We start from the raw sequence: 13,228 nt of genomic DNA on the forward strand, positions 1-13,228 counted from the left end.
CCGGCCAATTACGGCGATCGGCTGTCATAGGCTTCTGCCTATGAGAGCCGATCGCTCTCTTGTCCCCCATGGGGACAACCGTGTCACACGGCTGTCCCCAGTGCAGCGCTGCTGCTCATCGCAGCGCTGCACCTAGTAAATAGACGGCGTGATCGCCGTCTAACAGTCTCCCGAGCGCCGCTCGGAGACTGAAGGCGGGGCGAAGCTCCGCCCTCCGAGCATGAGATGCGCGCGCACCATGCGCACGATCTCATGCAAAACAGAGCCCCAGGACTTTACGCCAATTGGCGTTAGGCGGTCCTGGGGCTGCCGCCGCGGCCACGCCTACTGGCGTGACGCGGGCGGCAGAAGGTTAAGCACAACATGTCAGCATTCAGTAGAACAATGTTGTTCAATCGACATTGTACACCTGTGCCCAACTGCACTTTATCTGCTCAACAGTTGTCTGAGTTGATCCGCTGGTGAGATTGGGCACAATGCCCAATGTTGGTCACTCATCTTGTTTGGTTCGCAACATTTTTACACTAAATTGTTGTCTAAGACGGCAAAATCTATCACTTGTTGGACTTTTCAAATATTTTTAGTTTAGCTTGTGTTCGAGGTTTAAGCCATAACGCTCCCTGGGTGACAAAAAAGGTGGAGCATATGATATTTAGTATTTTCAAAAATACAGGCTATTGAAATAAAAATGGATTATGATTTTAAAGAGAACCTGAACTGAAAATAAAAAGTTAAAATAACCAAACAGGTCATACTTACCTCCTGTGTAGTCTACTCCTCAACCTCTTTCTCCTCTCCTGTATCCGATTTGTCTACTGTCATCAATGGATTTCTCCGTCCTCCATTTTAAAAATGGCCGTTTCCCCATAACAGCTTCTAGGTCAGCACACTGTTAAATTGTAATATCAGCCACTTGCGCCATAGGGAAGCATGGACATTACCTTGCACATTCAGTTGTAACTGACAGCTGCTGATATATAACTGACAGCAACTGGTATATTTCAGTTCTGACAAAATATTGTCAGAACTGGAAGGGATCACGGTAAGAAGAAAATGGTAAGCTTCTGAGAGGAACTGACGCCGAAGTAACTATGCAATATTCATTTGCAGCTACGTCATGTGTTTATTTTAAACAATTTTCCTCGCTTCAGGTTCCCTTTAAACTGTAAATTCAAGCCTGGCTCTGCTCACTCACATTCCCCTTTGGTCTTCCCTGTGGTCTTAATTGATTCACTTAAAACCTTGAATTCTTAGTGTTTGGCAATTTGAAAAAAAAAACAAAAAAACATATTTTACTGTGTAGTTTTCTCTGAAGTTATTTTTCACCTTACACTGATCACCTAAAATAGTACCACCACCTGTCTAATTTTGTGCACGTTCCCCTTCTAGTGCTAAAACAGCTCTACTCCATCAGAATACTGTATGACCTACCAGGGCCGATTTATACTTTTTGCCCCTAGGCCAACCACCTTCCTCATATTGCAATACCAAACGCAGAAGAAAGCCTACTCAACAAAGTGTTTTAGAAAAGTGAAAAAATAGCTTTATTAAAGACTACAATATGATAATTAAACCTCTCCTATGGAGAATAATCCCCTAGGCCTAGATAGATGTCTGATTTCCAGGCAGCGAGGCAGACTAAAATCTGCATTTCTCCCGTAAAAGCAATGGGAAATGTGGCTTTTTTTTAAGGTCAGATCGAGGTACACCGCTAGTTACTGGAACGATCCCTCACATCTGATTCACGGCACCATGCACATTGCACACATAAATACGTCTCTCAGGAGACGTGAAAAACTGACTGTACTAGACACCATCATGTTCCAATGTCCATTGGCCAGAGCATGGAAGTTTTGCTGTTGCAGGGCCAAAGAATTTAAAGTTGGCTACATGCACAAAAAACGATTTCACCCTCCTTTTATTGCATAATCCTCCATATGGGTAATCTCCATTTGGTTGTACTCAACATATGTGTAGCAATGCACCTAACCCTTTTCCTTCCAGTACTTGCTCCTGGTGGCGGCTCTGACGCCGGTCTCCATGTGACCAGATTTCTCCAGGGCTCACATGTTGATCAACTGTGCAGTTTGTGAGGGAGCCCTGATCATGTGATCCAAGTGCGCGGGCACCAATCATAGCTTATCACAGCCTAGCTTGGCTGGACCTTCTTGCACAGTTCGTCTAAAAGGCTATTGGTGGAGTCCGCTTCACAATAAGCAACTGTGAGCAATGTTTAGACTCTGGCAATATGAAGTAACAGGCAAAAGATACTTGAATCTGCATGGACAGGTTCACAGCTGCAACAAATAGCTATACAAAGGATTATTACATTTGAGAAGTAAAATTTCAAGGGAAATGCATCTAATGTAATGTCCATTCTTAGAATTTGCATACAGTTTTGAGTTTTATTATGCTTTTATTTGGACATTAGTGTATTTTTTTTCTGGAGCAAGGTGTTTTAAAACCAAATGCTCATTCACTGAGGACAGTTATAATAATTTTATTGTGTTTTTTATTTTTTACATTTTTAGTAGAAACATAAGAATTAGCAGGTGGATAATAATTAAGCATATTTTCTTTTGTGATGCTAAATATTTTCCTGATTTAAAGCAGACCTGAACTAAAATTAAACTTATGATAAATTGTATATTGTTTACTAATGGTATAAAGAACGTTAGCGTCATATTTTTATTTTCAGTTTAAGGGCTCCATTTTGAAGACTGCATTCTAAACAGCAGCCATGACAGTCTGCGGTATTGATCTGTAAAACAAACAGAAGTAATGACCCTTTGAACTTTTCAGCACTAAAACCATATTAGCATTGTTTCCTTATCTAGATAAAACTGTTTTGACTTTCATTTACTTTCCAGTACAGCTGGCTATATTCAACTATATTCAACTGCCTCATTTTTTTTAGGGACTTTGGATAATTTCTTTGCAGGACTAGTACCATATGTACCTATGATCTCATCATGTCACTTGTCAGTTCAGGCAGCCTTCAAAAAAATAAAAGGCACCTGAACTGTTGGTGTTCAGGGTTGGGTAGGGGAAGTGGACATAAAGGCACCCATTTCTGAGGTTAATGGTTACTTGGACACTGGAATATATATACTTTTCTCTGATATTGCATGGCAAATAGTAAAATGTTTGGCAGTTCAGTTTACACTTTGATTGAAATAATTTCTTGTGTTATTTGCAGAGTGGTCTCACACCTCTTCACCTGGCAGCTCAGGAGGATCGAGTAGGCGTGGCTCAGGTTCTGTGCAATAATGGAGCAGTCATTGAGTGTACCACAAAGGTGCGGTATCCTGTGGTAGCTGCTAGTTTCATGTAACATCCTAAATGAGACATACTTCTTACTGGGTTTGAACCACAAATGTCGTTCAACTCATGTGCTAGTTACTTATACTGGTGTTAAAAGCACTACCTCAACCCCCCCACCCCCCCTCCCTGGCAGCAGAAAAGACTCACTGATCGTCCATCCAGGCGCATCTTCTATGCATCCTGCAGCTTCCAGCGGCTTTCCAGCATCCTTCGTTTATGGCTCCTGGCGTGTCCTCCATCCAGCATCAGGTCACGTGACACGGCAGGAGCCTGCATGGATGCCAGAAAGCTGCTGAGAGGTGCAGGATGCGTTGAAGACTGCATCTGGACGATCAGTGAGTTGTTCTTGCTCTAAAACTCCTCATAAAGCTCAGCCCTGTTATCCCACTCAGGCACGCTGGTTGAGACTTCCAGTTGCCTGAGTTCCGGATAATGGGGAATGTGTTGTACATAGTTTATAGAGCCAGATTGACAAACAATACATATACTAATAAACGCCAAGGGAAAGCCTAAACCATCATTTTTATTGTATATGTTACAGATGGGATACACGCCTCTGCATGTTGCTAGTCATTACGGGAACATTAAAATGGTGAATTTCCTGCTGCAGCACGGTGCTAAAGTGAATGCCAAAACCAAGGTGAGCACTAAATATTTACTGAAATAAAATGTTTTATTATAGGCTATTATATAGGGCTATTATAAGCTAGCTTCTTAGGGTGCAACAATGGAGAATGCAGGAGCAACCAATATTAATCAGAAGATTTTTAGCAGAGAGCTAATGGCTCTTGGCTAAAACATATCATGAATAACAAACAAGTTTTATTTACAGCTTCCTTTACAAACACAGTTACTAGAACACACTGCCACCCTATGGTTATAGCTGGTAATGCATAGAGATACACATTATAGACTGTTGTTGCTAACTACACATTCCAACACATTAACATCTATTTCTGTGTGAAATATACACTGGGGTGTTCCTGAGTAGAGTCTGCAGAGACAGCACTGGTTATGGGTTACTTGGCTGTGTTATGGATATTTTATTCTTGGACATTGCAGACTATTTCTGATGCACTGAGTACAGGTGATAGTTTGTAAACATGTGTTTCACCCTTACAGAATGGATACACTCCTCTACATCAGGCTGCTCAGCAAGGACATACCCATATCATTAATGTGTTGCTGCAGCATGGTGCCTCCCCCAATGAAGTCACTGTGGTGAGTAGATAAGCAAATTCCCATATTTGTCTATTGATGGGAGCCTTTTTGGTCCCTTTAAGAAGAATAATAATGTATACCCTCATGCAAAGTTCCAGAATTGTGTGGTGTGAAGAGTCTCATTTAGGAGACATTTCATTGTTTGTTCTTCAGAACTGAAGGTGCCTCATTGAACCTACCTTAGTTTTTCTCTGGATGTTTTTGTTGAAGCTACTTGTCATTACAACTCAGATGAACCCACCACTGTGTCACATATAGAGTTACATGTGACAATGCTTGTACCTGCTTAGTCTGTAGAGAGTCTGCAATCATTTCCTTATAGCTGTTGGCGTTACTTAAAACTTGCTTTCTGAGTAGAGACCACTAACAAACTGTGTATTAGAGTTCCAATGGATTTGATTCATTAAGGTTGGAAAACACTGGAGAGCACTCTAGGACTGGATCTTTTTTATTGACTGTATTTAGGTGCTAAAAACATCATAATCATCAATCAAACAGGAAGATAGTGGGTAAGCTGGGAGGTTATTGAATTAATGACTGCTAGTTTTGCACTGGGGCTCATGGCTTTGTAGTTGTTCCCCTGCATCCAATCTAGATTTTATACATCCCTATTATTATTATTATTACGGTATTGCTTTATAAAGCACCAACATATTCCGTGGCGCTGATCCCTTTGCTCTCTACAGAATGGATTGAGTTGAAATGAGGCCCTGAGCAAGATACCAGTTTTTGCCCCCAGATGGTGGTCACCTGGCTTTTTTTTTTTTACTAAGATTTGGTGGGGGCTAGCATTCACCATGCCCCTAGACTCTCTCCAGGCACTAGGCAACTGCATATAGAATGCATATATATGATCAAGCCATCGGGAGATTTGGGCGCAGGGTAGAGCCGAAAAATGGCTCACCCTGCACCTGCAAAAAGCCCCGGCGTCATTGAATACTATTCCCCCTCCAGGTCACTGTGCATAGTGGAGAAATATATTATTCGGCTTCCAGCTATTGCTGGCGGACGTATTATAGTGTTCTTATAGTAATTTGTGCTCTTGTCTTTTGACGGCACCCAAATTACTCACTGAGCAATGCTACAGCCATAACTCCTATTAAGAGCTATGGCGGCGCCGGCTGGTCCCAAATCTCCGATGCTGTATTTACAGCGCTCCCCTAGAACTGCCGTGTGGATGCTCTGGCTCTCTAGCACCCCACCATTCTCTCTACAACATGAGACAGTCAACCCTATTGCTTTTTTGGGTTGAGTTATTCCAATCACATTAATGGCTGAATATTTTAGTACTCTGGATTACCATGAATGTGATATAGCGGGTCACATTTTGCTGGGGTGGGTGGAATTTATTGGGTCACACCCAAAGAATCAGGTGCTTATCCAGCACAAATCAAGCTGCTTCTATTTAGCAGAGAATTGAAGGCGGCCTTATCTGCATTTGTGGTCTATGAGCCTGCAGTCTGGAACAGCTGACTGAAACAGTTTTGCACATCTGTGCTAGATTGTATTGTACTCGCAAGAGTATTTTTTCTTATTATTATTTAAAACAAACACACATGTAATAAATGGTTTGGCACATGCTTTATATTGATTCATTGCTGCTCCTGCTGAGTAACCAATGGGAATTGATGAATGAGGCTTTGCACTTGTATTTAGAGCGGTGTCACACAGGTGATTTCTACACCTGGGCAGTCACTAGTGGGGTAATATTTTCATTATTGTCAGTTGAAAACATCATATTACCATCAAAGTGAACCGCACACCACCCTGGCAATTCAATAAAGAGAAACATCTATCTGATCAGTTTATTACCAAAAACCACACATAGTTTTAATCACGTCCAGTAAAGCACCAATAAAGAGTGTAATGAGTAGCTGATGCAAGGCTCTAGGTGGACCCTCTGAAGAAATGGTCCAATTGTAGGCGCAACCTCTGCAGACCCTTTTCCTATGAGGCAATCATTGCTTATACATCTATGAAGAGTGCATATGGTGGCTGGTAGGAGTTAGTAGAAGTAGGTATGTAATTCAGTGCTGCTCGTGGTTAGTGTTAGATATCGGAAAAGGGGGAGGAGGCTAGTGTAGGGCATCTGAGAGGGGTAGGTTAGTGTTGTTATTATTTTTATTTATTTATTTATATAGCACCAACATATTCCGCAGTGCTTTACAAAGCACAATAAGATGACAAGGGGAACATAGATACAACTAACAAATGTACAGCAGAGTTCCAAGCAGCACAAATATTGTTACAAAAACAGTAAACATTAGGAGGATGACCCTGCCATTGCAAACTTACAATCTAATGGGTAGTGGGGGACACACTAGGTAAGGGGGTGGAGGATGGATGAGGCAGTGACCCTTTGCCTCTGATTACATTGTGACAGATAAGTAAATAAGAGCTATAGAATGTTATAAGCTTGTCTGAAAAGGTGTGTTTTAAGAGTGCGTTTGAAGATGTCCAGGTTTGGAGCACGAGGTACAGGCTGTGGAAGATAAGGGATGATGCTCGTGTAAAGTCCTGGATGCGGGCATGAGAGGAGGTGATCAGCTTAGAGGCCAGGAAAATTTCTTGGGAGGAGCGAAGGTTGCGGGGGGGGAAGACAATATCTTGAGATTAGTGAGGAGATGTATAGAGGAGACAACTCGTGGAGGGCTTTGTATGTTAGAGTCAGGAGTTTGAACTGGATCCTCTGGGTAATGGGTAACCAGTGGAGAGAACAGCACAGTGGGGCTGCATCAGAGGAGCATGTGGAAAGGTGAATGAGGCAGGCTGCTGAATTTAGAAGGGATTGGAGAGGTGCTAGTCTGTTTTTTTGGTAGGCCACAAAACAGGGTGTTGCAGTAGTCTAGGCGGAAGATGATTAAGGCATGTACAAGCATTTTGGTGGCCCCTCTGTGAGGAAGGGACGGATACGGAATATATTTTTGAGCTGGAAATAGCAGGTGGTGGTTAATGAGGCAATGTGAGGTTTAAAGGAGAGCTCTGAGTCAAGTATAACCCCCAAGCAGCGGGTCATAGTGGTTGAGGTTATTGGGGTGTTGTCTACAATTATGGTTGCAATTGGTGGGGGTGTAGATAGCGATGGTGGAATGTTAGGCATTCAAGAAGGGAAAGAAAGTGTTAGGTAGAGGTAAGGAGTGATAAGTGTTGGGTATCAGTCAGGGGTGGAGGTTAGTATTGGGTATCAGAGAGGGGTAGGTTAGCATTAGGCATTTGAGAAGGGATGGGAAGTGTTAGGTAAAGGTAAAGAGAGGTTAATGTTGGGCATCTTACAGGAGTGGAGGTTAGTGCTATGCATTCAAGAAGGGAAGGGAGGTGATAGGTAGAGGTAAGGAGAGGTTAGTGTGAAGCATCGGACAGTGGTGGGGGTTAGTACACACTCTTGGTTGAAGTCGATCCCATTATGTGTGACATCACACACACACTGCTCTGTCATCCCTAGGCCTTCCTCCACATAACAGAGAACGTCATCAGCTACACAGCTAACTTTACGTCTGTGCAGCGCGGTCCAGAGATGTCACCTAAGGGTATTGGGACCCGATGGGTGACATCCAAGTTGAGTACGCACCTTTAGGCATCTGAGAAGGGTAGGTTAGCATTAGGTATTCGAGAAATAAAGGTAAGTGATACGTAGAGGTAAGGAGAGGTTAGAGTTAAGAATCAGGCAGGGGTGGAGGTTAGTGTAAAGCATCGGAGAGGGATAAGTTAATATTAGGTGCTCGAAAAGGAAAGTTTAGCGTTTGGCAGAGGTAAGGAGAAGTCAGTTTTAGACATTAGGGATGCTGCGCAGTTTAATAATGTTTGTTGCAGCCATCATCTCTTATTCTTATGCCAGTGGTCTGTCCAATATAATGTACTTGTGATCCCCGATATGCTGTTGCCTTACCATACAGCACAATTTGTCTAATCTCTATTTAGGATCACACAGCTAAAAGTAGCAGGCTAGCAGCTATCTATTTCTTCTTCTAATGCTGGGAATACACGATGCGTTTTTGCGTTCGTTTTTGCCGTCGTTTTCGCTTTCGATCGATTCTACTCTCGATTCACTGCTCGATTCCCCTCTCGATACCTTATCTTTTCTTATCAATTACATTCACTTGAATGAGGAGAATCGAAACGAAAGTAGAATCGACCAGATCCAACAGGTTGGAATTTATCTATCGAACCCATCTATCTAAAGTAAAAACTTAACGTGTATTCCCAGCATAAGACAGCGCTTAAAGAACCATAGTTCGCAGTTAAAGTGACAAAGCAAGTGAAAAACTGTCAGGTACACACCATGCAATTTCCTGTCAGATAGATGGGTCAAAACAATTATTTCCAACATGTCCGATGTGATTTCCAATCGTTTTTCTGATTGATTTTCCCATCACTTCTATACAAAAACAGAAATCTGATCAGGAGGAAATAATCGATTCGACCCATCTGATGGGAAATTGCATTGTGTGTACCAGAGACATTAACACAGTGCTGTAGTGTTACACAGGAGACACCTTCCTCACTGTCTGGATGTCACCATATGCATTATATAAATTTCACATCTTACACCTTCGTAGGTGAATACTTACAAACATAATTTATTTCTAAGTGTACTTTGCAATGAATGTCCAATATAGCAAGCTGAGATCTTTGGATGAAACAATTTTCCAGGTTTTTGTTTCACTATTGGTGTAGCTAACCTTAGAAATCCTCTGCTCCAGTAACTTCTACTCTACTTACAGAGAGATTGTAACACAGCTGTGGCAAACATTTCCTATCACTGCTTATGGCTTTTCACTGCACTTGTAATGAAGCCCGTTGAGTCATAAAGTAATAGCTGTGTTGTAAAACACTGCTGCCATTAGGCGAGAACTGTATTTTTCCATTAACAGTTCATTTAATGTGAAATTCACTGTGGGCAGTAGAACATTTTGGCAGTTGTGCATTTAAGTGAAACTCCATTCAGAACTATAATGTAAGAAAATGCAATAATATCTGTTGCTCTACCCCTATTTTCTGTGTCCCAGAGGATAGCATTCCACGTACTTCCTGCTGTGACACAGACAACGATAAACACACTGGGGCAGATTTGTCAGCAGTGGTGATAAAAACAATTGAGTAGAAGTGTAGCAGCTGCCTCCTGTTTCAGCTGGTGAATTAAACTAGGATTTTCATTGGCCATTTTACATGTGCCCATACATCTAGCAATGTATAGGCAGATCAACCAAGAGCCATATCTCTCTCTGATCCAATGTGATCAGACAGAAATCGATTGGCTGCCCATACACTACATGCAGATACCCGGGAAATGTAAGTATGCAGTATTTTGGGAATCGGCCTTGTGACTCCACATCCACCACATAGAACATCTCAGGCCAACTTGGTCAATCAGATGCACAGTGGTAACGTAAAGGCATGTGAAACCAGGACAAGAGATGAATGTGATATGAACCACGGCCGCTGTCCCCCAAATGTTAATGTGTTCCCTAAGGCTCATGCATTAAAATGTCTCCCCTGTTCAGCTGTTCCTGCTTCCCTTTCCGTGTCCCACGTGGCTGCTGCGCATAGCACATGGCACGTGTGACACCACACACACCAGTGCTATGCGCAACAGCCACGTAGGGCGCAGCCGGCCACTCCCGGCAGCCAGTCAAGTGAGAGAATTTCATGCCCTGGTACAGGGCCAGAGTTAGGACACCTATGTTTACCTGGGTACTTCTGCGCAGTATAGGTGACTAAGCATAAGAATGCATTCTTCTGTGAACTAAAACCCCGGCTTTTAACTTAGCTGTAGGGATAACAGTTGTGCCTGGATGAGTGGATCTGTGAATGCATTTGTTTGAACATTTGCATGCGAGAGTGCGAAGGGTTAATAGATTTTTGCTGGTACCGGGGGAAGGAGGGGCAGCACATTAACATTTGGGGGGACAGCGGCCGGGGGTTTTAGCCTGTTCGGCGCTTGTCTCTGTGTCACACGCCATTACATTACCACTGTGCACCTGATAGACCATGTTAGCCCAATATTTTCCAGCTTGCTCAATCAATACATTTGACTAATTTAGGCCCAAAATCGGTCGAATCATTGATCTGGGCATGATTGTTGCTGCAGCGATATCTGATGGCCAATCGGGCCACAAAATCACTAGATGTATGCAGGGCCGATTTTAGCTACAATGGGGCCCCATGGCAAAACTAACCACTTGAACTCAGACAAGGTGAGTGTGTGCCTGTCCTGACTGCCTGCTTAATCGGCCCCAGTAGAGGGTCCAGCGGGTTGTTTTGTGATAACAAGTATGTAAGAGCATAGACTACGTGCAGGATATTGTCTGTCACTCATGAGATTCTTATTTGTGGATGGCAGCCAAGTGAGTTACATCTGTACAGAGCCTGCGGTGGGAAAGTCATGGAGTAATGTTTGTACGGTGCTTGCAGAGAGATGAGGCAGGAAAGTGTCCTAGGAAGAGGTGCATAGACAACAAACACCCTTTTTCTGGCTGCCATTAATGAGTTCTCTGTTGTTACTGATCATCATGTAACCACCCCTGTGGCTTCTTTTCACAGAATGGCAATACTGCTCTCGCCATAGCACGTCGGCTGGGTTATATTTCTGTGGTCGATACTCTGAAAGTGGTGACAGAAGAGACCCTGACGACAGTGGTGAGTACACTATCCTATATATAGCTTTTATTGTATTTCTGTGTGTTTCATGTTATCTTTTTAGTGGCGCCATTACTGTTATAAGGTATACAGCATTTTGTCAGTACCAGATCACCGTGTATGCTGGCCATAAATGAACATTATTATTGATTTATAGTCATTTCCATGAGAGGAGCTCACAATCTAATCCCTACCATAGTCTAATAAGATTATCAATAATACAATATATTTTTACTACTTATTTTTTACTCATTTTACTGAAAAGTGATCTCCAGCGTGACAGTATAAGGTGTATGTGCCTGTACTGATGGTAAATTAGCTACAGTGTGTGCTGAGTTATGCTGCAAAAATGTACTTCTGACCCGTTCCTCACTGCGAAGGTCTCACCAGCACTTCAGTACATATTAAACATGATGTACTAAGCCTTAGTACAGACTGGTGGTCATGATTTCATCCTGCCTAGCCCTCAATGCTGATGTGATGTGCAGAAATGTTGTGAACTCGAGGCTCTATACTCACACAGAGTTGTAATTAGTTTTACTGAATCAATTAGGATTGGAGGGAGGGGGTGCAGCATATGTGCCTTGAGTAGCCAATCCTGGGTGTGTAGGTAGCAGGGAAATAGCAGTAGTGGATGCAGAGCTTGTGAGTGCACCAGGGCTTCTGGATGAGAGGAGCTTGCCTTCATCCATCTTATTAGTTTTTCATTTTATGCTATGCTGGTAATGATAACCTCTTTGTGTGAATTACATAGTGGTAATCATTGCCAAACATTTTTCCTCCACTGATTACACTAAAGATGTCCTTGGAAGGATTTAGAACTACAGATCAATAGACTGCTTGGGTGCCCCATGTAAGACTTGCAGTCAATCTCCTTAGTTACTAGTGTTAAGGCCCATACACACGGGGTATGGCCGTCGCCGCAGCCACGTGGCACGCGCATGTTGCGGCGACAGGTCGCCCGTGTGTATAACGCGTGCGCCCCGAACCGTCGCCCGTCGGAGCTGTCGCCAGGCGATTGACATGTTCAATCGCCGGCTACAGCTGTCGCCGTGACTTCGCCGGAACTGTCGCTAGTCCCGAATGAGTACGCGGGCTAGCGACAGGAGACCTATGCGAGTGAATGGAGCATCCGGTCGGGGGATGCTCCATTCACAAACAGCTTCCGCCGCGTCTCTGCCTTTCTGGCGAGACGTGTGGACAGCTGTCGCCGGCAGGGGGCAATTGTCCCAATTGTCCCCCGTGAGTATGTAGCTATAATAAGTGTTCAAGATCAGGAACATCTGAATGCTTCTGACTGCCACTGTTCAGCACTGATGAAGCAGACAGAGTCAGGAGGAGTTCACTGCCTTGCGAGTCGTATTGCGCGTCCTGTCCGCTTGCTTGGTGCTGAACAGTGGCATTTGGGAGTATTTGGGTGTTCCAAATCTGCAATGCTGAATTTGAACACAAAATAGTACCTATGCCACTGGCAGGTAGATTTAATGGAGATCTTTTTTTCACACTGAAGGTTTCTTGTTCAGCCCTGTAGGATAAATAAGAAAATGACCCCTTTTAGTTATTCACCTTAGTGAGATGGCTATTTACTTACTACCTTTTAAAGATGATTACCAAGTGACACCATGAGCCCTCCATTTAATTACCCCAACTTTTTTAAGTGGACACGAAGATAGAAAAGAGACCCTTTGACTCCAACATTAAAACAAGGGTGCTTTGTAAGAGGGAAATTGTTTGCCACCCCTTAATCTGCATGGCTAGATAATGGGATACTAACCAAGTGGCCTGGTGAAGAAGCGGGGACACTTTAAAAAAAAAAATGTATTTGCAAGATGCATGAAAAACATTACTGCATCCTCAAATATACTTTAACACTTTAAAAACAAATAAAAAAGGAGAAATGTTATGGGTTCCAGTAGCTGTGGGAGAGTTTATTATGATTGGCCACTCCCAATGCTAAGCAGATTGGAGTGGCTATGTAAACTTACTCATGCATGAAAACACAAGTACACTACATCCGGACCGTAGCACATACATGATACATCTCTTC

At 43.0% G+C, this 13,228-nt stretch overlaps 1 protein-coding gene across 36 annotated transcripts in view; it reads left to right on the plus strand.

Moving 5' to 3' along the window:
* Window positions 1–13,228, plus strand: part of ANK3 (ankyrin 3) — an 825,851-nt gene that overhangs the window by 634,571 nt on the left and 178,052 nt on the right. For all 36 annotated transcript variants that reach the window (XM_068258457.1, XM_068258458.1, XM_068258461.1 and 33 more), the window contains 4 exons: window positions 3,200–3,298; window positions 3,866–3,964; window positions 4,447–4,545; window positions 11,086–11,181. In XM_068258457.1, coding sequence (XP_068114558.1) covers window positions 3,200–3,298; window positions 3,866–3,964; window positions 4,447–4,545; window positions 11,086–11,181 — 393 coding nt within the window. The remainder of the gene's footprint in view (window positions 1–3,199; window positions 3,299–3,865; window positions 3,965–4,446; window positions 4,546–11,085; window positions 11,182–13,228) is intronic.

This window comes from Hyperolius riggenbachi, chromosome 10, assembly GCF_040937935.1.
Source record: "Hyperolius riggenbachi isolate aHypRig1 chromosome 10, aHypRig1.pri, whole genome shotgun sequence".
Classification (NCBI taxonomy): Eukaryota; Metazoa; Chordata; class Amphibia; order Anura; family Hyperoliidae; genus Hyperolius; species Hyperolius riggenbachi.